This window comes from Ostrinia nubilalis, chromosome 10, assembly GCF_963855985.1.
Source record: "Ostrinia nubilalis chromosome 10, ilOstNubi1.1, whole genome shotgun sequence".
Lineage (NCBI taxonomy): Eukaryota > Metazoa > Arthropoda > Insecta > Lepidoptera > Crambidae > Ostrinia > Ostrinia nubilalis.
This window is the reverse complement of record NC_087097.1, coordinates 14523834-14551421: the sequence shown is the minus strand read 5'-3', so window position 1 is coordinate 14551421 and position 27588 is coordinate 14523834. Positions and strand designations below refer to the sequence as shown.

The 27588-nt window shown below is 39.8% G+C and overlaps 1 protein-coding gene across 1 annotated transcript; it reads right to left on the bottom strand.

Annotated features, from left to right (window-relative positions):
• Nucleotides 1-1132: 1132 nt before the first annotated feature.
• On the bottom strand, nucleotides 1133-25758 carry LOC135075459 (cyclin-dependent kinase 12). The gene is made up of 18 exons (XM_063969898.1): nucleotides 25489-25758; nucleotides 22631-23502; nucleotides 19017-19165; nucleotides 18078-18149; nucleotides 15346-15478; nucleotides 13855-13977; nucleotides 12755-12881; nucleotides 11695-11823; nucleotides 10877-11029; nucleotides 8479-8640; nucleotides 7624-7744; nucleotides 6905-7017; nucleotides 6272-6391; nucleotides 5615-5842; nucleotides 4381-4577; nucleotides 3607-3811; nucleotides 2880-3148; nucleotides 1133-2090 (listed from the first exon to the last, which is right to left on the bottom strand). Exons 2-18 carry the CDS (start codon nucleotides 23449-23451, stop codon nucleotides 1934-1936), a joined length of 3279 nt encoding a protein of 1092 aa, XP_063825968.1. The 5' UTR covers nucleotides 23452-23502; nucleotides 25489-25758; the 3' UTR covers nucleotides 1133-1933.
• Nucleotides 25759-27588: the final 1830 nt, after the last annotated feature.

Genomic DNA, 27588 nt, shown 5'->3' with positions numbered 1-27588 from the left:
GTCTGGCATTCGCTGGCACCATCTAATATGCCAGCCTGTTTTACCTTTATCATACATAGGTGTCGTCTTAGTTGGTACATAAAGTAGCTATGTGGGTCACGCTCACGCAGCATCTTGCTATTTGAATTATACCTACATTTTTGAAATTCTAATAATTCCGTAACCGAAATTATCCGAGACTTTCGGATAATCTGAAATGATTTCATATCCGTGACCGTAACCGAAACCGGTATATTATTCTAATATCCGTAACCGTATCCATAACCGAAACTTCATATCCTTATTATCCCTGTTACCAAGTACAAGTGCAGGCAGAGCAGGTAGTAAAGGCGCGCGCGCACGGGTGACTTTTGTTACAGTATGTCAACTACTAATTACTGTCATGGTGACAAAAGTTTCTGTGACTGACTGTACGGTAGTCAGTCACAGAAACTTGAATTTTGGGCACATTAGAATAATAATTTTTAACCAAGGTAGATAAAGTTAAAAACGGGACTATTTCCAAAAAACCAAAAATTGTCGACAATTACAGCAAAACTTTACCAAGTGTTATACCATTTTGGAATCCTTACTAAATGCGCCAAATTATGACGTCACTTGCCACACTCGCGTAGTACATTTTTTTTCAGTACAGTCAGTTTAAACTAGGCAAATTTTTATTTTGAAATTTTTTTTGGGAATAATGTATTTTTTTCATCCAAGCTGGAGCAGCTGGTTTTGTAATTTTGATAACAATTTAGAGAAGCATTATTCAGGGTTACATAACAAAAAAAAAATTTGGAAAAAGTGAAGATTTGTGGCAACACGAGCAAAAGGACCGTCACCTGGAGTAGAATTTTTAGAATTTTTTTAAATGCCTATTGTTTTTAAAATATGCCACATAGATTTTTTTTTATATTTTTCTGATAACCAGCACAACTTGCCTCAACACCCAGTTCCGGCTTGACGTTACATTACGGGACACCCTGTATAGCAGCATTGTCTTTTTGGTACACTTGGTAGATCTTTTACTGCTTTGAATTATTGATATTTATTATTATTTTGTCTTGGATCAGCTAATTACCTGTCACATTACAATAATACTGAATGGGAATGAGTGTGGTTTTAATCTACAGGTTTAATAAAACAATAGTTGGTGACTGATACCAATTTTATACTTCATAATGTCGATATGTTAGATACAGTACGATTTTATATATTTCATAGGCACCAAAACCTCATCTCTCATAGATCTCTTACTATGTTAAATTAAAAGACTAGATTTCCCGAAATGTTATATTATTTTCAACAATATTTACAACAAAATATGATTACAAGCGCCCGGAAAACATCTCTAAACGAATACATTGTGTACTACTGCAATTTGACAAGTAACCATCTGACCAGAGACAATCTATGCCGCTCACGGAGTCCACAGCACAGCTGGGGCTACTAGACTTCTTGTCTATGGCCGGTACCCCGTAGAGTTTCTTGTGACACTGACCATAAACAGCATAACTGCAATTACAACATCGCTTACGAAAAGTTCAGATGAGGAACATTGGCGTAGGATCACTGTGGTTGTCTATTCCAAATCGAAAACCCAGAGAATCATCTTAACCGACGTTAATGTGTGGTCAGGGACCAAAAATGGTATAAATATTAATGTAGGAAAAAACTCGACAAATGAGCGTTGACAACCGAATAAAACAAAATATAAACGTGCGTTCTCACGCGATGTAAACATGTAATATTGTGGACACTGTGTACAAAATAGGACTAATCGCTTTGGAATAGCAACCGCCAGTCACGACGCTCTTTCCTAGGCCAGTGGAGTAGCACCAAGAACTCAATCACCAGGATCGCGTTAGTAGTACACAAAGCCGCGGTCACTCACAGCGGGGCGTTCGCGGGGAGTAGGCGGGGCGTAGGCGGGGCGTGCGCGGGGCGTGCGCTACTTGACGGGCAGCGGCTCGTCGGCGCGCTCGCGGTAGGGCTCCTTATCATCGTCAGCGCCACGCCGCGCCTCCTGTTCGCGCTGCTGCCGCCGCCGCTGTTTCGACCACAGCTCGTGGCAGTCTTGCCATGTTGGGAGAGACGGCGCGCCCATCCTGTAGATAAACTACGACGTGTAAATAATAAGAAAAATATGATAAGTGTACTTACTTACTACACTCGTTTATTAATTCTGGGCTTGGTGGATTTAGCAGAATCCGTCGCACTCATGGCAAATGGTACGCCGCTGAGTAATGATTATAAGTATGTATGGGGTACATTCCTGTCTCGTAATAATTACGACAGCAAAATTAGTGAACATACGAGATGTAGCGGCAATGTGATACCAGCACGCCGACACATCTATTTAGTTACTTGGCTCCTACAACGGTCGGATTCGCAGTGCTTGGGTGCTCGGGTACAATACTCCCGCAGTAGTTAGGTACAACACTCGCGCAGCGCTTTGATGCTCAGGCACAATACTCGGAACCTTTCGGATGCTCGGGTAAAATACCCTTGAGCGCTCAGGTGCTTCGCTACATACAATACTCCCGCAATACCCATGTGTTCGGGTACAATACTCCCGCAATACTTATGTGCTCGGGTACAATATTCCCGAAATCCCCATGTGCTCGGGTACAATACTCCCGCAGTGTTTTTGTGCTCGGGTACAATAACTCTCGCAACGCATAGGGTGTGCTCAGATACTCACTGGTCAGGCACGACGTTCTTGAGCCACGGGCTCTTGAGCGCGTCCTCAGCGGTAATGCAGCGCTCGGGATCGAGCTCGAGCATTCGGTCGAGGAGAGTGAGCGCGTGCGGCGGCATGGAGCACTCGGGTGCCAGGGTACAGGGTAACAGGGTACAGTGTGCCAGGGTACAGGGTGCCAGGGAACGATACTCACTGGTCAGGCACGACGTTCTTCAGCCACGGGCTCTTGAGCGCGTCCTCAGCGGTAATACGACGCTCAGGATCGAGCTCGAGCATTCGGTCGAGGAGCGTAAGCGCGTGCGGAGGCATGAAGGCGAATTGCTCGCGAACGCAGCGCCGGTGGAAACGCTTGGGTCGTAGCGTGCCCCATAGAGGCAGGTTGACCACGTTGGGCCACACGCCTGGTGCTGGTGTCCCGCAGACCCGGGAGATCATTTCCAGCTGCATCATTTCGACGTTCGCCTGCGGATAACGAAGTGGTTAGTAGTTTGTGTGGATTACCACCTGCTTGATGTGTACGGATCTAGAGAAGATTACAGACTAGACTAGACTAGATGGAAATAGCGGAAGATCGTGTTTTGACGAACTTCGGGGAAGGCTTACGTCTAGCAGTGGACTAACATTGGTTGAAATTATTTTATCAGCAGAATGAATATTTTATTCAAATTAAGATGTAGTTGTTAAAGGAGTGTGAAAAGGCCACCTATAACTGCGTTATGCTAACGAGAAGTGCTCTGGAGACGTGTTCTAGACTCGAATCCGATCCGCAACGCGCGACGGACACCTTTGCGTTCTCACAGTCCCGCGTATCACGACTACGATTGTATGGATTACCTAACGCTTTTGCTTTGAAAATGTGGTGTATTAAAGTTAGACATTTATGTGGCATTACAGTGGCCTCCAGTCGGTATAGCACTGACCTGGAACAGCGGGTGCTTCAGGAACAGTTCACCCAATATGCAGCCCATGGACCAAACATCAACTGCAGGCCCGTAGCGCTCTTCGCCTAGCAATAGCTCCGGTGGCCGGTACCACAAGGTGATGACTTTGTTGGTGTAGGGCCGCGCGCGGTCCTCCGCCGACCAGAGTCTCGCTAGACCGAAGTCACCGAGCTTCACTTCGCCTCTGGGAATGGAAAGAATCATATGTAAATATTATTGGTTCAGTACCAATATCCGGAATCCATCTCGAAAGCCCCGGTCTTTTTTATGGTTTTTTCGTCTTAGCAACCTCCCTTCGAATTCCGGCGCCATCATTGAATATTAAAGAACAAAATAACTTCCCCGACCTATCTAGTCTGCGTGGGGGGTGCAGGCCAAATCCTCAATTTGATTCTGGTAAATTGTATAGTGCGACTTATTGGCTACTTTGTGTGTAACGAACTAAGTTATTGACGCTGACTGTATGGAGAAACTCAAAATATGTTGCTAGAGCTAGGTAGCTAGGTGACGTGTCTTTTTTTTCGGACTGACCTATCTATAAATCGTTTCATCCACAAAGACGCGCCCCACCAATTTTTGGTCTCGGTCGCGCGGGGTGCGGGGAGTTTGATCCGAGCAATCCGAGTGTCATTATTGTAGTGTGCGTGTGCACTCATAGATATTTAGCGTATACCGATAACACTCAAACATTAGCGGAAGAATAGTGGGGCGCGTCTTCGTGGATGAATCTATAGTAGTGCTGCATAGACTCACTTGTTGTTCATAAGTATGTTGCTGCACTTGATGTCTCTATGAAGGAAGTTCTTCCGGTGGCAGTAGGCTAATCCGTCCAGCAGTTGTCGCATAATGGATGCATTGTGCGACTCCGTGAAGTCCACCATTTTGGACTCCAGAAGTCCCATCAGATCATGGTCCATGTACTCGAATACTAGGTAGAATGAGCCCTTGTCCTACAACACACTTTGAAAGTTAGCAGAATTCTATGGAAATAAGATGGTTATGGGTGGGATAACACTGAAAAAAGTTGAAAATTACGTTATTTTCAATAGTTAATTTATGTAATAAATATTACTTTTAGTTATTATTGATTTTGCTGTGATGATAAGGATGTTGTATTGGGGACAGTTTCGGTAATGAATAAATAAGTTTATTTTCTTATTTAAAAACTTGATAAGTATATAAATACAATTCACAGGCAATAATCGACAAATCAATTAATCTAAAAACATAGCTACCATTGGAAATAATGGGCAACATAACTTAGACGAGCGAAATATAAATTAAATGCGAATAATTTCGTACAAAAGAATTTTCAAAAAACATTGCATACCAATTTGTAATCCAAACTACCAACTACAATTTTGAGCAGGGTTTCCTAACGTGTGGCTCATGTCATGACTCCTGACATCAATACACATACTAAAAATACATGCCTCATACAAATCAATACATATAAATACAATGGAGAACGTTTAAGTTGTTTCTATCATTCAATGGTCATCAGTACTTTTTCCTAGTAACAAACTACACATATTTCTATGAGACTTTTCTCTACTTCTACAATGAGGGTTTACGCGAATGAAAAATCCGCCAGATGGCAATACGTAGACGCGAGGTCCAAATGCTGCATGATTGGTTATTTTTGACATGACATTCACAGATATGTCAAAATCCACCAATCACGCAGCAGTCAGACCCCACATCCACGTCCCGCCATCTAGCGGATCTTTCATTCGCGAAAACCCTCATTAGTCTGCAATGAGTCAGACCACCAAACTAATGTAACTAAACCTGGATTAAAATTTAGTAACTTTAGAAAATTTTCGTCCAGTTCAGGGAAATTTTAAAACTTCACTGACAACAATGTTAAGAAACCCTTCTAATGCTAAAAGAATAAAACAGCGTATCGTTTACCAAACAAGCGAGGCATTCAAGGGGGCTTCGTTGTAGCCCTAATAATGTTTCTGCGCCTGACCTGCACACTGACCTTCCTAAAGTCCATCGCGTCTTGTTTGTCCGTGACTATCTCTCTCAAATTCACTATGTTTTTGTGGTTGAGCTGTCTCAAGATCTTGATCTCTCTGACTGCGGTGATGGGGAAGCCTTCCTTTTCGTTCTCGAGACGGACTTTCTTGAGCGCGACCAACGAGCCCGTGTTCTTGTCTTTGGCTTTGTACACCTGCCCGTATGTGCCCTCGCCGATTTGGGTTATCACCTGGAAAAATTTACATGATTGTAAATGTGCTGTTGATTGTTAATTTCGTTGTGCGACAAGTCTTTCGATTATAAGCAGATGTATGGTTGGTGCTATCTCTGGTCTGTTTTTTTTTTGCCAGTGGAAATTGCTGTAGCATTAGCTTCAACGACACGATGTAATTTTAGTGTCATAATAACATCAATTTGAGAATGTCACCAGCCCGGCAGAACTGTTTTCAATTTGCGGATCGGTGTTTCATTTTTAGGGCGCTTTCAATTTAGACGTTTCGGGTCGGACGTTTGTCGTGCGTTTGCTAGACATCACTTAGAAACTCTTTTTTTATATAATATGGCTGTTGTTATTCTCAATAAAAACGGGTCGTCATGCTACAGTGGAGGAGAATAAATAACTTTATCATGATGATAATGATTCAATGTTATATCATACCTGGAAGCCGTCGACGCACTTCTCGCCCCAGTCTTTTGCGTGGTGCGTAGGCGTGGCCACCGCCACCACTTTGGAGCCGCGCCGCTTGAGGATGCGCGGCCGCTTCAGCTTGCAGCCCGCCTGCCGAATTAATATTGATCAGATTAATATAACTCTAGGCACACGGACATTAGGATTAAATAAACTAAGTTATATTACCAGTACTTTGATATTAGGACTGAAGGAAATATTTTATATCCCAGACATTTTACGCCGTGCTATCTAGTGCCAACCCAAACCACCAAGGGGCGTAATGTGAGTTTACGTCAAACGCATTCGATGTCGACAGCGTAAAAGTGTCATTAAATGTATGACGGATTGTACAGCGCCCCTAGCGAAAACTTTCAAGAACTAAAATATTCATATAATTTTTTTAACGCGCTCGCTAGTGACGTTTTATGTAAACTCACACTAAGCCCTCTGGATACAAATATACGTAAATATTGCGGCGAGTCACCAGAAGAGAAGTTTGATCGTCACAAAAATACCCTCCCGTGCCGCTCCCATTCCTCAGGCACTGACACGGTTATTAGACCTGTAGTACACATTGTCCTTACTACGGACTTATTACGGTGTAATGGCAGAAGTACATACGTTAGCGTCCCGGGGCTTCCTGGAGAACACGTGCGAGTATTGGTCACGACGCGCGGGCGGCGGCGTCGAGCCGTCCAGCTCGTCGCCGCTCAGCTCCTCCGAGCCGGGTATCACTGGAACATTGCGAGTGTTTATAAATATTGGGTTACATACAAGTGCTAAAATTAAACAAGAACATAGGACCTACGCTAAAACTCGCGCGGGCGCATGTGTCTATTTCGAGAAAAAAAATTTCACACAGTCGCACGCTATGGGCACACAGGCGAAGAAAACCGGCAAGACCTGGAGCGAGATCAAACGCGAAGCTCAAGACCGAACGCGATGGAGGACTGTTGTGGACGCACTCTGCCCTATCTAGGCGACATAGGACCTTAAGTCAAGCACGCTATGGGCATGCATTTGCGTAAATTAATAGAGTGCCCGCCCCGAAAATTTTCGCATTTTCAGTAAAAATACGAATCAGCTAAATGGCTTTGAATGATTTTAAATGGACAAGATTTCAAGTGTACAGTCAGCGTCAAATAGTTCGTCGTGACACTCAAAGTAGTCAAAAAGTTCGCATCACGTCTGTGTTACAAGGTTTTGTACAAATCACGTAACATTACGATCTTCTAAATAATATTGGACAGTACGGACACTGTCAGTTAAAATATAGCATGTTCGGTTATGACGGTAAATGAACTCTAATCAAATAGTTATAATTATTGAAGCAAACTCACCAGGTGGCATGGGTAAGTTCATGATATTACTCTTCTTAGGTTTACTGTCTTGTTTCTTAACTGGACTAGGGGAAGGCGTGCTCAGCGGACTCTCGTTCGCAAGCGTTTTCAGATCTTCGACCTGGAAAAGAATAAACATTGTTTAGTAAGTTTATTGTCAGTTTCGCTATCATCATCTTGAGTAAAATGGAATAGGCAATCATCGCACAAAACAAATGATGAGTAGCGGCGGTGAATGAGAACGGTACCGGCATGTGACATCAGCATAGTCATAGCCAATCTTGACAATCTCAACAGTCGAATCGTCATCCGCTAAACTCACTTCTAACTTCTACTTCTTCTTCTTAGCTGGTTAGCGGAACTATTAACCTAGGCGCAGACCACTGACTTTTAGTGTTTTTGTTTTGAAGTGTGCATTTTCATACATGTCCAAACTGATTAACACCCCGACCCAACTATCGGCTAACTAAAAGTTGGTGGTCTGCGCCTAGGCTTAGTAATTTGTGCAAAACAAACTTACAAATCCTGTTGAGATAGTATGAGAACCAGTTATTTTTAGTTTTAGATAGTTCTTCTTCGTCTTTTGGTTGATGGCGAAGAACTTGCGTTTTTTCGCCACTGAGGGCACACTGTTCCGCCAATGTCACGTGCGCAGCTTTTACATAGTGTTTTAGATAGTTAAAGTGCGGTCGCCGAGCACATATAATTTCATCCAATGACTTCAAGTTACCCATCCTTATCGCTCGCGAGTGATTATCTTGCTGTCGCGACTGTGCAACGGGCGGCCGCAGTGAGTGTGCGAGACTATATCTGGCATTAACGCTATCTAACAAATAAAGGTGCCGGTGACATTACCTGAGTGTTAGGCGGCATGGGCAGCTTGGTGAGGCTTTTAGGCTTGGGCGGCGGCGGCTGGCTGTTCTGGTTGTACACGGTGTCCACCACGCTGCCGCCCGCCTTGGGCAGCGGCGGGTTGGGCGGGACAGTCGCAGGCGGCGGCGGCGTTGTGGGCTGTTTCTGGAAATGTAGGATTATTTTTTTTAAAGATTATTTGTTATTACACAAATTTCTAATAGGGGACTATTAGAAATTTGTTTGTAACGGGAGTTAGCCCCTCGTACCAAGCTAAATATGCTTGTATCACGAGTGAGCTCACAATAGTCGAGCGGCGGCGGGGACCGAACCCGCGTTCCCCGGATCACGAGTCGGCCAGTCCGACCCCATCACCGTTCGGCTATCGTAGCTTCAACATTCACTTTAAGCTGTGCGTTGGGAGAAAGGATTTGGGACAATAATGCCCGTTTTCACCATCAATCCCAAATGTTTAAGTGACCCCTATGATAACACTTAACAGGCTTTTCGTTTTCATAGGGGTCACTTAAAAATTAGGGATTGATTATGAAAACATGTGCTCATAGTATATCTGCTCCACTGAGTTTTCTAATTAATCTCTCATTTGTTGAAGGAATATTTCCTGAACAACTAAAAATTTCAGTAGTTAAACCAATTTATAAAAAGGGGGATGAACAGGAACTTAACAATTACAGACCTGTTACTTTAATTCCTGTGGTATCAAAAATATTCGAAAGAGCTATGTATACTAGACTCAATAAATTCATACAAAAATATGGGATCTTAACCGAAAACCAATTCGGCTTTCGGAAAAACAGATCAACAACTCTGGCTTGCTTTAATCTTATTAGAGAAATAACAGAAAGTATTGACAAAAAAAGACCAGTGGTTGCTCTTATGCTGGATATGACGAAGGCATTTGATCTTCTTGATCATGAAATTTTATTAGGGAAAATTGAAAAATACGGGATAAGGGGCACTGCTTATACGTGGATAAAAACTTACTTAACAGGACGTAAACAATGTACTGAAGTAGCCCGTCTGACAAGTACACGGCAAGTAAACGTACTCACCAAGGAATTACATCGATCAAAATTCAGACTTAACTACCGCGGAATCCCTCAGGGAAGTATTTTGGGGCCCTTAATCTTCCTATTATATGTTAATGACTTACCCAAAATAACTAATCACACGTGCATATTGTTTGCTGATGACACCACTTTTATATTTAAATGTACTAACAAAGAAACATATGAATCCGAAATAAATAATTCTATTAATACTATCATGACATGGCTTAATGCAAATAAACTTAAACTAAATATTGACAAGACACAATTGATACAATTTAAAAATTATAAAATGAAATCTATTAACATGAATATCAAGTATCAAAACTCAGAAATAAAAACTGTAGAATCTAATTTGTTTTTAGGGATTAAAATTGACCAACACCTAAACTGGAAATCCCATATCGAACATATTTGTACAAAATTAAATCGATTTGTATTTGCCCTAAAAAGACTTAGGAAAACAATCTCGCAAAAAGCAGCTCTCGCCGCTTATCATGGCTATGTGTCATCTGTGCTGTTGTATGGTCTGCCTTTATGGGGTAACTCAGTTGACATGATCAGAGCTTTTAAGATGCAAAAAAAGTGTATACGTGCGGTATGTGGTGCATGGTTCCTGGAGAGTTGTAAGCCCTTGTTTCAAAGAATACGTGTATTACCTTTACCGTGTATGTATGTCCGAGAAATTTGTACTTTTGTAAAACGATATCCCAGCTATTTTAATACTCATGCTGAATCTCTAGAGAGGCACACAAGACATAAAAATAGATTATTTTATCCGAAATGCAATTCACATTTTTATGCAAGCAACGCTCCTTTAATGGCGATCAAAATCTTCAATAAACTGCCTAACAATTTCAAAGATATGCCTCTTAGGGTATTTAAAAATAACATAAATAAATGGCTTCTTGACAAATGTTATTACAGTATTGACGAGTATTTTAATGATAATTAGCGATTATTTGACATTTATTATTTGAGTAGGTATTAAAATTTGACATTGTGATCATAATTGTTGTAATTTTTATATTCTTAATTAATTTAATCAGTCAATAATATTATTGTATAACATTTGCACACCGGTACAATCCCCGGTAGAACATAATTGGAACTGACTCAGATACTGTATACCTGTATTATCATGACATTTTGTTCTGCAAATAAACTTATTTGATTTGATTTGATTTGAACAGGCATTAGAATCTTATATTACATGTGATAGGGGTGAGTAGAGATGATAGAGTGAGAGAGAGTAGTTGATGTGCTGTCGACTGCACTATCACGCCACAATACTGTTCTATAGACTGGGGACCAGTGGTTGTAGTACTAACCTCGACGGGAGCGGGCTCCGGCGGCTGGCCGTTGGCTTGTGGCGGGTCGTCGGGCGGCGGCACCGGCATGGGAATGTCCACCACGTCCTGGTTGTCTTTGGTGCTGCCCTCCTTGCCGCTGTCGCCGTTCTCTTTGGACGCCTGTTGCACAAACTACAGGTTAGAAACAAAAGAGTGTGGTCGCCGAGCACGTAGAATTTCGTCCAATGACCCCAAGCTACCCATCCTTATCGCTCGCGCGTAATTATATTGCTGTCGCGACTGTGCGACGGGCGCCCGCAGTGAGTGTGCGAGCGCGACAGCAACATAATTACGCGGGAGCGATAAGGATGGGTAGCTGAGGGTCATTGTTAACTCTATCAGGTTGTAGTAGATTAACAACGTTCTGTTACTGGACCTATAAGAGTTCGCGAAGACTACAGACTTTTTGTCAGCCGATAGTTCAGTCGGGCTGTTAATTAGTATGATCTATGTACGCACATTAGACCGATTAAGTATCTCCTTCTTTACTGAGAAGCTAACCAAACTATTGACCGGAAAAAAATCTGTAATCTACGGGGACTCTTTTAAGTTTATTTGAAGGGCAAATTTACAGAAGCTTGCACCGGACGTTATAAAAGACAAGTTACAGCACTGGATCGCTGGGTTTAACCCACAAGAAACAAAAGTCAATGAGGAATTAGAGCATTTAAATACCCCAAGCTATGGAAGTTTTATTGATAGAATGATGATTTTATTATTGTAAAAGTGATTTTTAAAAGTCTACTTGCATAAATAAAATGAGTTTAATGAGTTTATTTTTACTTTACCAGACTAACCTGTGTTGAACTGTCCGCAGTGGCGTTGGACAGCTCGTCGATTGTGAGTATCTCTGGGTTGTTGATGGACGTGGAAGACATTGCGCTCTGCGACTCCTCTTCTTTCTGATTTAGGATCTCTTGCAGTTTCTATAAAAAATTAAATCTTATTATTGTAAATTCGCCATTATTTCAAACCCCCAAGAGAGAGGTAAGTTTGACTAAACCCCGGTCCTTAAGCACGTAGAATTTTGTCCAATGACCCCAAGCTACCCATCCTCATCGCTCGCGCGTAATTATGTTGCTATCGCGCTCGCACACTCACTGCGGGTGCCAGTCGCACAGTCGCGAAAGCAATATAATTACGCGCGAGCGATAAGGATGGGTAGCTTGGAGTCTTTGGACAAAATTCTACGTGCTCACGGACCAGACTATAGTGTGAAGTATAAGCAAGGCATCATCATCATCACCTCAGCTATAGGACGTCCACTGCTGAACATAGGCCTCCCCCAATGATTTCCACAATGGCCGGTTGGTGGCGGCCTGCATCCAGCGCCTTCCTGCTACCTTTATGAGGTCGTCGGTCCACCTTGTGGGTGGGCGTCCTACGCTGTACATTCCGGTACGTGGCCTCCACTCCAGAACCTTGCTGCCCCATCGGCCGTCAGTTCCGCTTACTATTTGCCCTGCCCATTGCCACTTCAGGCATATTAGATCCCAAAACAATACAACATTTGTTGTTTATTGTTTTTAGAAAACCTCGCAATCACTCAGGGACAAAAGTCCCTCTGCCTGTGACGCTAAGCATGTCGTAAAACCAAGTTTGGATTAATCTTAATTTGTTGTTTTATGTACGTTCGTTTTAGCCGAATGACGTCCACTGCTAAACAACGACCTCCAAAACGACCAGTCCTGTGCCGCCCGCGACATTCATCAGATCGTCGGTCCTCTAAGTGGGGGGCGTACCCACCCACACTACGTCTTTCGGCCCATGGTCGCCACTCAAGAACTTTTCTGCCCTATGTTCCCATGTTTTATGTTATTAAGTTAATTATAATATCTTTGAGTGACTTTACCGTACCTTGGCTCTCTTGTGCTTGTCCTTGACTAGTTCTGCGAAGAGACTTGTATCGCTGATCTTCTCCTTGAAGTCTATCCGGCGCTGTAGGAACGTGGACGGCGGACTCGGCGACTCGTGCTTACTTCTGCTGGGGAATAAACGCTTTTATTAACTGGTGCTTATGTCACAAATCTATTTGAAGATTTTAAAGAACTCTTTTAGTCCTAACCGTTTCAGCTCATAATGACAACTGCTCAAAATGACAACCGGAACGCAAAATGACCACTTCTCGGAATGACAACTTCTTAAAATGTCAACTTCGCTAAAAGACAACTTCTCTTAATGTCTATTTCTCACTATGACAAATTCGCATTTGGTCAACTTCGCATAATGACAACTCTAGAAGAACTAGAACTCTAGAAATAATGAAAATAAAATATCAACAAGTAGTTGACATTATGCGAAGTCCTAACACATTGAAAGATTAACCCTGTTTTGAGTCGCAGCAAAAGAAAATCTAATGACAACTCTAGAAGAACTAGAACTCTAGAAATAATGAAAATAAAATATCAACAAGTAGTTGACATTATGTGAAGTCCTAACACATTGTAAGATTAACCCTGTTTTGAGTCGCAGCAAAAGAAAATCAGTCACGAGAGTCTATCACGCCAGTTGTTCGTTCATAGACATTGATAACTCAAAAAAAGACAATTTGGGTATACTTTTGAAGAATCAGAAATACGATTCGCTGTCTTCCGTCTACTTCTTTTCTATTCCATCCAATGCGTATGCGTATAATATTACAACTTTATTTTCTTAAGTTCATCTATAGTCTGGTCTGTGAGCACGTAGAATTTTGTCCAAAGACCCCAAGCGACCCATCCTTATCGCTCGCGCGTAATTATGTTGCTGTCGAGCTCGCACACTCACTGCGGGCGCCCGTCGCACAGTCGCGACAGCAATATAATTACGCGCGAGCGATAAGGATGGGTAGCTTGGGGTCATTGGACAAAATTCTACGTGCTCACAGACCAGGCTTTAGACATTTACATAGATGGCCCCGAAATGTTGTGAACCTTCAACAAATCAATCATGTCGCGACGTCACGAAGTGCATTTTACCTGTGTCGCTCCCGCTCCGCCTCGCGGTGCCTCGGGCGGTGGCGCGGCGGCGACGCCGTGGAGCCCCGCCGGCGACCGCGGGACGCCGAGCGCCGCCGCTTTAGTGAGCTCCGGCTTGGGGACCTGATGAAGGGAACACATAGATTTACAGGGTGTTAGGTAAATAGGTATATGAGCCGACACTAGCCCATGTTAACATGGGCATATAGATGGTATGGTGAAGTCAGAAAATTGATATCTTCATTTCAATTATTTAAATTTTCATACAAATCGGATTTTATAAAAAATATTTTGTATGAAAATTAATAAAAATAAAATGCAGATATCAAATTTCTGACTTCACCATACCATTTATATGCCTATGTTAACATGGCCTAGTGTCGGCTCATATACCCATTTACCTAACACCCTGTATATACGTGTATCGTTACATTGTTACTTTAACTACACTGGTCATCACAAAAATCGGCCAACCTACGTTTTACAGGAAAACTCGTTTCTACTGACACAATCATGATGCCCCAACAATATTGGTGTTATTTGAAAGCCCAATAAATATCCTTAAATATATAATAATATAATAATAATACGTTTATTATCAGACCATTATGATCCATACATTGTGTTAGTAACAATCTTATACTTAAAAACTAGGTTAGTAGTAACATAAACTTAAAGAAAAACACATATAATTTACTAATAAACGATTAGCATATACAATAAATGTGACTTGAAAAACTTGAAAAAAGACCTCACTTTGGGCTCACCTCTGGGATCAATTAGACCAATTTTTATGGTTATAAAACCAAATAATGATCTCACGTGTCCTCTTTAACAGATGGATAGCGATTAATCCCAACTTAACAGTTTTATAGCCATAAAAGTTGGCTCAAGCGTAACTACCTATTTTTTGAAGAAGTGACTCTGGATTCTTCTACAGACACATTTTTGGGGTAAAAACCTTTCCTTTAATGAAATGAAGTTTAGAACTAGGCTTTTAAATGGTAATATAGTATAGTAATATTGGTGGGAAGTGGGGATGCATACGTTTGAAAGTGCTTGTCGCGGGAGGGTCGATTTTTGTGATGACCAGTGTATTTAATGTCAGTTACACGCAACCTTCTTTAAAAAAACCAGAAAACCCACACAAGCGAACACCTTGCAAAAACAGCCAAATGTTAAGCTGTAGTTGAGGTCAATGACACACTTCTCCTTGCTGGGAGTTCGCAAAGCCCCGTATTTTCACTTCATCTTAGGAAACTTTTCTGTTGCCTTGCGAAATTCATTTCTGAACAATAATGCCTTATGCGTAGTAAATTATGCACCTGTGCACGAATTACGTAACTATACATATGTGTACCCGTTACTTACATGTACAATCAGCGTCAAATAGTTTGTGACGCCCAAAGTGGCCAAAAAGATGCCCACACACGTTATTCCAAACTTTGGGCGTCACAAACTACTTGACGCTGACCTGTGCGTAGTTATTACCTGGGCGGTTGGCGTGCTGCTTCGCGGTGGCGTTCGCGGTCGCGGCTGCGGTGGCGGCGGGACCGGCTGCGGCGGCGGTGGCCGCGCCGGGGACTGTATTCGCGACCGCGGACCGCCTCGTGGATTGGGGAGTCTGAAATACGTTGTGCTGGTAAGACTACTGAACGGAAGGGAAGACTGTTTAAAGTCCGGTCGCCGAGCACATAGAATTTCGTCCAATGACCCCACGCTACCTATCCTTATCGCTTGAGCGTAATTATATTGCTGTCACGACGGTGCGACGGGCGGCCGCAGAGTGTGCGAGCGCGACAGCAATAAGGATGGGTAGCTTGGGGTCATTGGACGAAATTCTATCTGCTCGGCGACTGGACTTTAGTAACAAAAATATTTATTGAGCCAATAATGCTGTCGTAAATGTACAAGACATTAAACTATCCTCTGGGACTACTCAACTATTACTGTTTGGGTTTCATTGGAGACCAAGCTGTAGGACCCTGGTTATACAAGAGTTGTAGTAGTGGGAAAGAGAGATGGGATAAGACCCGTTGTTGTAAATATAGATTTTTGTTTTAGAATAATAAAATAACGTTTGTTCAACACTTATGTTGGTGAACACAGGTTATGACATAACTATTACATGAATATAATGCGATGGGCAGAATAATAATGGATCTGGGTCTAGAAGCATATTCTAACTCTTCAAGGAATACCTAGACTTAAGACTGATGGAGGTTATTTCAGAATAACAAGAAAATAAATAAGGAAAATGGAAACAAGATTATTTGGGTCGCTATGTGGGTGGATCTTAATAAGATAATATTAAAAATGACATACCTTCCCGCAGGTAAACTGATTAATATACGACAGCTTTATTGGTTCAATAAATAATTTGGGATTTCGATTCTTAATTTATGATTAAACGAGCTGTTCCCGTTTCTACGTACGAGTGTACGTTTTTCAGAGAGAATTCCTATTCACTACTTACTTTATTTATACATATTCATATTATTTAAACTTTACTTCAAGACAAGGACCAAAAATTCAAGACCTCTCATTTATATGGTACTGCATGCAGTAAATCTAATCAGGAACTACAAATATTCACTGAATAATTTTAAACTTCAATAAGATAAAATAAAACTACGATTAAGGAAACTAAAGACACGAAATCGCACGTTCAGGACTATGATGATTACTGTAACTAAATCAATAGTCCATGCAGTTCTATACTGAAGAACACACATGCTAAGCAGTAAACAAACTACAATATTATTAAATAATGATACAAAATACACACAGCTGTGTGTAAATTATTGGATATTTCCAAGGATTTTTTATTTGAAGACAATATTGGGGATAGATTTTAGTTTCCAAATCTGTTTGGCTATTTAAATTTTGTAAGCTTGTTTCCGAAAGGGGTCCAAATATAGAAATTATTTCTTTTTATAACAATAAAATTGTCAATCCCTGCTTTCCTTTCATGAATCCGTATGAACACATTTCATAGCATCAAAGTTTTAAAAGCCACACATTATTTTTTTTTCCTTTTTTGTGTCAAATAAAGTTTTTCTTATTCTTATTCTTATTCTTATTTAAAAGCCATACAAAAAAACTAAAACGGACGGACATAATTTTTTCTATCTACTTTATTATTTTTTACTCTAATCATCTGCTTAAATTACAACTACTTTCCGTACGAGACACACATAAAAATATAATAAAATCCCAATACCTAATCCACGTTTCTACCATACAAACCCATAACAGGTTCAGTCAGCTTCATATAGATAGTGACACCCAAAGTGGCCAAAAAGTGGATAATACTTATTCAAATGTAACAAAGACATGTTGCGAACTTTTTGGCAACTTTGGGTGTCACGAACTATTTGACGCTGTACATACAGCTATAATCTGGTCTGCGAGCACGTAGAATTTTGTCCAATGACCCCTAGCTACCCATCCTTATCGCTCGCGCGTAATTATATTGCTGTCGCGACTGTGCGACGGGCGCCCGCAGTGAGTGTGCGAGCGCGACAGCAACATAATTACGCGCGAGCGATAAGGATGGGTTAGCTTGGGGTCATTGGGCAAAATTCTACGTGCTCGGAGACCGGGCTTTACTACAACAAAAAGTAGAGTAACATTTGTCGCTTCACGATACCTATTACGGAATGTTGTTGTATTCAGCACTAAATCAGCCAATAGACAACAGTACACTATCAAAATAACTACACAGCCCCGCTGCACCAAGATAAAATAAAATGGACAACCATTCTACATACACAAATACAGGGTGAAATTACAAACAGTTGCTAGAAATTTTGAACAAGATCTTTAGAACAATATAATTTTATCGCAATTATTTTTAATCGTACCATTTTTCTTAAAAAAATAATAATTCATGAGTGCGCATATATTAAGTTTTAATGGCTAAGGCTTATTTTCGTGCACCATAACGACTATTATGCTTTGCAGTTTACTGTGTGTGGGTATTTTTCTATGAACGAAGTAAATTATCCACAAGTACCAATATGAAACCCCGCGCAGCGGATAAAAAAAAAAAAAAGAAAGATTTCTTTACATAAATCGATTAAGTCACTGATTCTGAGTCGCTCCTAATTTGGCAACTGTTTGCAAAGTCACCCTGTATAATCTCAGCTACAGATATAGTGATTTGACTACCTCGAGGCGACTCAAATGAAACCATTCGGCTCTATCCGTCTCTTACTCACCTGCCTGCGACGCCGGCACGGGTGGGGGAGACGGATAAAGCCGATATATCGAAATCGGTTTCCGGGGGAGACCTGCAGAGACAATAAAATACATTTGCAATGATCGTAAAAGCAGTCCGGATAAAACAAAGGAACATCGCGAAATTAGAACTGACCCTGCGAGGTTACTCCGAATAACGTTATCCGGAGTTTCGAATGTTGCCATCCCTCTCACGCAAAGCGAGATGCCAGCATGAGAGACGGTGACAGCGAAGCCCGAAACTACGTAAATAGCGTTCCGGAGTAGCCCTGTTAATTTCGAATTATTATTCGCAATCAAATATGTAATGTTGAAATATCGATTCGATTCAGTCGATTTTAAAAGTTGTAACGTGACGTCATGGTCGACTAATTTTCACCAAGACTTCAATCAAATCAAATTTTTTTTTTTATTTGCGTAATTTCAGGTACCTACATAAGTGGTCTTACATAGATCATCTCAATGCACTATTTAAAAGGGGTTCTTTCATACTTTTAGCCCCTTAAAATTATTGTATCCTCAGCTAACCAACAACACGTAGTTCTATATCGTTTACAAATAAAAACGTATGTGCATGATAATGAAAAATGGTATTTTAATTTCAAATTACTTTCATGGAGAACTGAGAAATGACGTCATCTAAGTTATTGTTTCTTATCATACTACAAGGTGTTACTTTACAAGCACTTCAGAAGCTATCTAGAACAACTAATTCTCATTAATTGGAGTAAGTAGGTATAAAAATAGCAGGTTCATATTTTCTGGCACTAAAAAGTTCTCAACTCACCTTGGCGAGTGGTGAGTGGGCCTAATACGTCTGCCGCTATGGTAGAAAAAAAAAGAACCGAAACTCCTTTCAGATATATCTATCTTAAGTTTTAGTCCATGCAAATAATAAGGGATCACTGTGGTCTTCTTACCTGGTACCATGATAGGCGACTGCACTCTATGGTCTGGCCAATAGTCGCGTCGCACGCGTTCATATTCGGGCTCGTCTGAGTCGATCGTGACGGTATCATGGTACGGAGGCGCGGACGGTGTGTGTGGGGTCGTCGACTTCTGTCTTCGCCTGTGAAATCAAATCAAGAGAATGAAGCAAGTTTTAAAAAAACCGGCCAAGTGCGAGTCGGACTCGCGCACCGAGGGTTCCGTACCATTGATTTATGAAATTAAAATTATTATTTTTTATTTAAGTTATTAGTATGAAAGATTACGCGGTAATAAGCGGTTTACGATTTACGAGGTATTAAAAAAAACTACTTACTAGATCTCGTTCAAAACAATTTTCGTTGGTAGTTTTTATAGTAATGTACATCATATGTTTTTTTTAGATTTTTCATTTTCTTATTTTAGAAGTTAGAGGGGGGGGGGGGGGCAACTTTTTTCCACTTTGGAAGCGTCTGTCACGCAAACTATTAAACTATTCGGTTTAGAAAAAAAATGTTTTAGAAACCTCGATATCATTTTTGAAGACCTATCCATAGATACCCCACACGTATGCGTTTGATGAAAAAAAATTTTTTGAGTTCCAGTTCTAAGTATGGGGAGTATTTATTATGTATTATTTTTTTTATTTTTACATCAAAATCTTAATGCGGTTCACCGAATACATCTACGTACCAAGTTTCAACAGTATAGCTCTTATAGTTTCGGAAAAAAATGGCTGTGACATACGGACGGACGGACAGACGGACGGACGGACGGACAGACAGACAGACAGACAAGACGAATCTATAAGGGTTCCGTTTTTTCCATTTGGCTACGGAACCCTAAAAATAATGGTATTCAACTAATCTACTACAGAACTAGCGCATAATAGAGGCAATGCCTGAGGTATGAAAGCACGGGAGGGGTGACATTGTGCTGTTTGTTTCCTTAATAAAGAAAAATAAAAATAAATAAAAATTATGACGTGACATTGAACGGCCCACGTCTGAAGCACATTTGAAGTCTCGCTGACATATTTTGACGTCACAAAAACTCTCTCGTGCTTCTCCCATGCTTCAGGCACTGACTCAATTACCTGTAAACAATTGAAGTTAAATTAACTCAATTTAAACAGGTTAATTAAACAAAATAGACAAAAAGCTCTACTGGGTGCAGTTAAAAAGAAATAGTTTCCTAATTGAAACATAATTACCTCATTTCACTAGTGGTGTAAGCATGAAAAATGTAAATAAACAAACAATTAGATTATTATCAATTAGTATAGATTAAAGTAAAATAAGTCGAATTTTTGCAATCAAGTGCTGATCGATCAGTTGCACATTTCAAGAAATAATTTGAAGAAATAAATAACTTTGTCAATAAATAAGTATTAACGCGATTCGGATTTAAGATTTTGTTGATCAATTTCTCAGTCATTAACAAATACCTATTTATTAGCAAAGATCTGACAAGTTAAGTTAAGACAACCTAAAATGTGCAACTGATCTATAGCCTGACCAGGAACATAAAAACCCTCGCCATGTTGCGGAAAACTAATGGTACTAATTTCTTTTAATGGCAACAGTAACTGAAAACTTCATTGACATGTCACCTTGCATGTCAGTCTATTGCTGTCAAAGTGTAAACAAACTTTATTTTAAATGTGCGCAATTGATTTTGTAAATGAAATTGCTAAAATCTTTTTATAGTCGTGAAAGAAAAGTGGTTCACAATGTGTTAAAGTATTTGTCGAAGAGAAATACCAAAGGTTCGGACAATATTTTCATTGAATAATGTTTCCAACAAAGGTTGTCAAATTGACTGACATGTTTATCGTATAGTACAGTCCACTATGAAAATTAGCTGTGGTTTGTTTCAACTACCTATTTTAAAGTTTTTTGTCACTTTCTAAGTGTTGAATTTTATGGAATTGGGAAAGAAGTACCGAGTTTGAAGCGTTCATGAGCAGACATTGCAGTTGAATATTCAAGTTCTGAATTTGATTATTGATGAATAATAAAATAAATCCTACTATAATAGCTCGATTGATGGTTTCATTTAATTTATTTAAACCAGGTTACCTATAATAATATTTTTTCGTTAATTTATGAAAATATCAAATTAGCCCGTAATCCTGATACATAAAGTTAGCCTATTAATTTAACACAGGTACGACTGTACTCAGTGTTGCACTATCAAATGCAATTGACGCGCCTCTATGCCAGGGTTTTTATGTTCTTGGTCAGGCTATACTACTATTACTGCATATTATGGGCTAAGATGGTAATCAATTCAGAATGCATGAACAGAATGCATTATATTGACCAAGCAAGGACATTGTCACAGTGATATTTGTTTGCGTTTCTAGGCAGAAATATTTTTTTGAGAAGGCACCCAGATTCTTTGGACAACTGCCTCAACATGTTATTTCAGCAGTTGTTATTTAGAATATTATTAGTAAGTCGATAATAAAAAGAACATAATTAATTCTAGTGGCCATGAGATTTTAAAACAATACATTACATAATGTAACTGGGAGGTTACAAAATGAATGGTGAACCTCTTTACTTCATACCTACAAGACTTATGCATTTACTATAAAGGCTTTTATAAAAATTACTATTATAAAATGAATTGATTTCTAAAAATAGTTATTGAGCAAGGCTTACGCCCGTATTCATAAATGTTACTATGAGATCTCACAGTGCGCGTGGACGCACAGGGTAACACACGGACCAATCTCAGAGCTCTATTCAAGGCTGTGCATTCGATTTGCTGCTTCACTTAAGCAAGCATCGTTTGTGAATATGGGTGTAACTGTGTGAAGTATGAAATTCATACATACAGTACTATATTGCTTTACAATTACAACAATACAAGTAATATTTCACACAAATCGATAAAATCGCCTACTCCATAACAAGTTGACTAATGACTGGCAAGAATAGAAAGCGTTGTTTTTAATTGCTATCGATAACGGTCCCTTGGAAATAGGGTTTAAATAAATATCGAATAACGTTACGACATAATGTAAAATGTAACACACGTGAAACAATTCATTGAGGTTTTGAATTGTCCTTTTAGTTACAAATGAGTACCTACATGGTTCTGTTGTTTTTGTAGTAAAAATACATACTTAATTAAATGCATTTTCTTTCTATTTATGAAGTCTCGAAAGTGCTTCCAAATTGCAAGTTAGTAATTATGGCCTAAGTAAGTAATTAGAGATGATCCATTCAAATTAACAAAATACTACATGTATATTTTAATGTTATATGTAGTAGATTACTCATAATTTCTTTTATTTCTAATGGTCATAAATGATAATGTTTGTTTATGAGTTCCTTATCTCCTTAACACTGATTTATCTTCAGCCATTAATTCGAATGGCTCAATGGTTCAAAGTGCATCATTAGAAACTTACTTGAAAATGAATCACCCAACTTATTAGTTTACATTGTTATTACATTATTTAGGGTTGCCTCTCAGTTGTTAAACTTGTTAATACCGATTTAGCAACTTACAATTATTATCTTTGCATTTGATAATCAGGCAATGTCCTACAGCTTTCTAAATAATACGAAAAAAGAAAGGAAAATAATCTTACCTAACTATTGGAGATCTATCCCGATGAGGGGAGAACGGATTCGCATGATGCAGCGACGCCTCACGAAGCATCGGCACGCGATGTCGTGGCGACAACTCGCGGTGTCGTGGCGAGAGCTCGCGATGTCGTGGCGAGAGCTCGCGATGTCGCGGCGACACTTCATGTCGCATCAGCGGCGGTGTGGAAGGCGAGACGGGCGAACATGACCCGTTCCGGAGAGGAGACGAGGCCTTCTCCCACTCACTGACCGGCACTTTTTCGTACCGAGGCGGGCTCTGGGCCCGGGCCGGCGTTTCCGTAGGCACGTTGTCATCGGGAGACACGCTCTCGAGACTCGCCGACCGTGAGTGGTGCCTCGACTTCTTTTTTTTCTTTTTTTTATCCTTCTTCCGTTTCTCTTTCTTCTTCTTATATCTTTGCTCGTCGAACTCCGGCTCCTCTACATATTCGAGCCCCCGGCGCTTCCTCGACGCTGCCGAAGAAGAATCATGCGTGAGAATGTAATCGTCGCGGCGGCTCGAGGTCGTGACGGATATCGTCTTGTTGTCCACAAAGGTGCGGATGGGATGCGACTTCCTCGTGCGGTCGAGGTCGTCTGCGATGTGCCGGCTGATGGAGCTGGCTTCGCTCTCGATTTCTCCGGCTTCCGGCGCCGAGAGCTCCTCGGAGCTCACATCGGAATACTCCACTAGAGGTTTGACAGAGTTGACGGTAGCGTAAGATTGTTCATGTGTACCGTGGATCCTGTACTTCTTGTGCAAGCGTTTCTTATGCTTCTCCTTGTGGTGCTTGCTGTGCCGTTTTTCGTAGCTTCGCTCCATGATGCGGGGGCGGCGGGCCCGCCCGGTGCTGGCTTCTTCACATTACATCAACTGAAACCAATGTGAGACTTAAATTAATGAGAACTTTTACGTACTACAAAATACACACAATGACAACAGGGAATCGGCCGCTGTCCACAATTATAATTCCTTGAATGAACTAATGAAAAGTTTGTGGGTTCGATTCCCGCATATGGACAATAATGGACATAGAGCATTGATAGGCAATTCGGAAAAAAGTTAAATAGCTGGTGAAATAGGTACAATGCCCTATTTGGACAATGTTCAAAATATGATTTTATATCATCCTGATTGGTAGGATTAAAATTATATTGGGGCTTGTACGTACAGTCAGCAGCACATCAAATTTTTATTGCAAAATAATTCCTATTCCAACTGCATAGATGTTCCTGCCCAGCTTGATGTGCTGTCTGTACAAGACATTCTACAAAAAAGAATCATTCCTGAAGAACATGAATATTCAATCAAAAAGAGATCTAATTCTATTGCGATGTTTTGTGTGGTATTTTTTACTTCTTAAGTGTATACATGTCACCGGAAAATAACAAGACTCGTAAGTTGATCAATTTTCTAGGTAGTTGATCAACTCTCGCAAAATAATAAACGGCATTTGAAATGTACTATTTAACGTATGTATTTTAGTAAGTTGATTAATTTACGGCGTCTTGCCGTTAAATCATCCGACAAAGGCAAGGTGCACGTTGATTGGTTAAAAGACTCCCGTGCTTTTATACCGCTCCCCGCCACCCGGCCGCCGCCATTACCGGTTTAAACGTAAACAAATCTATCTATTTTCTTTATTTACAGTAGTAAAATTAGCAATTGTTGTTTTGTGTGGTAATAATTCTCATTATAACGCGTCATTTTATTTATGATGAGTGAAATGGAGTCAGTTATTTCTACCACATAAACAAACTTACTTATTATTAATATGACTTACAATAATAAAACTTTGAGCTCCAATATATTTCTTTAAACATTTTTCATTTATTTAACTATATAGCATAGACGAACTTTAATATCCCTATCTCTAAAATGTAAATATTAAAACAACATAATCTAAGTGTCTGTCGACCAATCAGAGAAAAGTGTATTAAGTGACGGATAATAGTGTACCGTCAAATAGTACACTGGGCAACGATTGGCCCATTTGTGGATGATTTTACTTGTAGCAATATAGTTAATTATTAAATTACGGCTAGGTACCGTAAGTTGACCAATTAGCTAAAATTCGATGCGTTAAATAGTACATTTCAACTGCCGTTTGTTATTTTCCGAGAGTTGATCAACTTCCTAGAAAATTGATCAACTTACGAGTCTTGTTATTTTCCGGTGACATACATACTTAATTTCAATTTATTTATTTGTTTATTATTAAGTTATGACACAAAGTGATTTTTTCTACATGATCACAATATTAATTTTCTGTAAGTAAAAAGCACATAATTAAGCATACATTATATTAATTTTAAATCATACAAGAAGAAATATTTATTGGCTTATCAGTATTTTTTCCTATCACTACAAAACATTTGAGTCGTTATCAGCTGATCAATGTGGGTATAACTCATAGCAATTAAATTAAAATACCACGAATATACACAAAAAAAAATCAAGGGAACTAATTAGAAAGAAAGAAAGAAAAAATATTTATTTGGTATCTAAGTAAATTACGAACGTAAATTTCACACTTACTGCGTCCACCATTTGCAACAACTAACTTAAACCGAAACTGATACAAAATATTATTTCTTTGAATTAAATTTTTGTGCTGACTGTACCAAATACTACTGTAAAAATTTTACTCTAAAAACACCACGAATTTTACCAGCCGCATTAACACCATGTGTGACGCGAATAACACTCAAAGATCTAACGATAATAAAGAAAATATCTAAAAATAATCATTCGGGAATCACTTGCAAAAATGTTCACCATTTTGGCAGATAAAGGAACCACAGGAAATAAGTACAAAATAAGCTTATAGTAATATAAATAAAGATGTAAAGGACTTACCAGGAAGTTAAACGGGCGTGTGTCCGACACAAACACAATTTAATATTTTTGCAATGTACTGAATTGTGATAAGGCTAAGTTTTATTTAGCAATTAGTACAAGTTTGGCAAGCTTTCTGCTGCCAATATATTGTCATCAATGTTCTTTCTAATCTTTACAGACTTATTTTGCTAATCATTATCATAAAGAGCGCATAATTCATGTAATTACATCGGATTCTTTTTATTAGGAATTTGAGAACGTAGATTTAGTCAGCCATTTGCTTTTTCTTTCATCATCTGCTAGTGCTGTTTAACTTCCTAGTGGTCGATAGTTACCACTTCATTCATATCGATATTTTAAAGGAAGCTCTGTGTTGTATGATTTTTTTATACGTACTTAATAAAATTACACTTGTAGTAAAATTGCGAAACACGGACTGGAGGTTGTTTCAGCTTTCTTTTACGTACTTTAATATTATACACAGACACAGTACACAATACAGTTAAATAATCGACGTTTACAGACAGAGACAACTAAACTGACAATAATGTTGGCGAGAGGTTAGATTTTGGCCGTCTCACAGACTTAACTGTGGGCGGGCAAGCGGTTAGTGGCAGTGCAAAACGGGTGTCATTAATGGTTTCACCATTAATCGCGTAGCAAAACCGAAGCGACCGACACACGTTCCCGCGCTCATCCAAATTTTGGCGAGGAGTAAGTATTCAAATAGCCGTTCGTTACACACTGTTCATAATCAAGATAAGCAAAATAATAAATAATCACAAAGCAGTTAATAAACGTTTAAAACCCTACACTGCGGAACAAAAGGATAATGCTATTGTAAGTAAAAAAAATTGTCAATTCAATGTGATGGTGTGATTCAGTAGGCGGGGCACATAGCTCATAGAGCTGATGGTCGCTGGGGCAGGAAAGTTCTTGAGTGGCGACCACGAGCCGGAATACGTAGCGTGGGCAGGCCTCCCACTAGGTGGACCGACGATCTGGTGAAGGTTGCGGGAGGTGCCTGGATGCGAGCGGCGCAGGACTGTTCTTTGTGGAAATCCTTGGGAGAGGCCTTTGTCCAGCGGTGGACGTCTTTCGGCTGAAACGAAGGAACGAACGAACACGCGGCCACCACAGTGTCAACTATACATTTCCGTTTTTGCTATCGCTCTCATCAAATGGTGATTCTTTGCGATAGAACAAGACGACATGACCGGCAATGGGCAGTTAACACTGTTGCCGATAGTACAATAATTCAATTTCATTGAATGTAATACATATTTATTAATTTGTATTGAAAAATCCCATTCATTAGCAAGTATTCAGGATGTTTTTGTAAAGTGTCAAGAAACTTGTTGTGTAGAGGAGATAGATTATGCATGATACCTATTTTTTGAACCCCCATGTATGTATGTTCAGCAATTGTGTGATCCTGATTCCTGTACATGCAAATAATATTACGCCACTGGCACTAGTACCTTGTTCGCCTAAACTTTCGTTGGACGACCTATACATACATAACCTCACATTGATTGGTATAGAAACTATCGATATTTATCCTAGTAATACTGCAATGCACTAGCACATCACTTGTGCACCTTGACCGGAAATGTCAATTCCACAGATGGCGCGAAATTTTGAAATCAGCTTGTCAATTCATTAAATTTAAGTTTTAAATTAAATCAATATCAGAATACTTTTCACTAAACATTTAATTATATAAATTAAAAATAAAGCTTAAACTTATTTAAGCTTTATTTTAGGCTACTACCTTTTCATTACATTAATAATTTGCTTGGCACAAGGAAATGTGCGTTTTTTTTACAAAAAGAGGGATTAAGTGTTGCATGCATTAAAAAATGTAAAAAGCGTGTGTGCCCGTAGCCTGCTTAAGTGGGCAATGTGACCTTCCTTGATTTCTCAAAAACTTATTAACTCGTGTCATGGAATTTTTACATCTAATTAGATTGTAGGCGTCTGTCAGTATTATAATCAATTTGAAAAAAAAAAACAATGGAATATTTTTTAAATATATTAATAACTAAACGAACTTGCTTAGCCATGCAAAGCCACGACGAATTACATGGAAATCTAACTAAAAAAGATTATAGATAT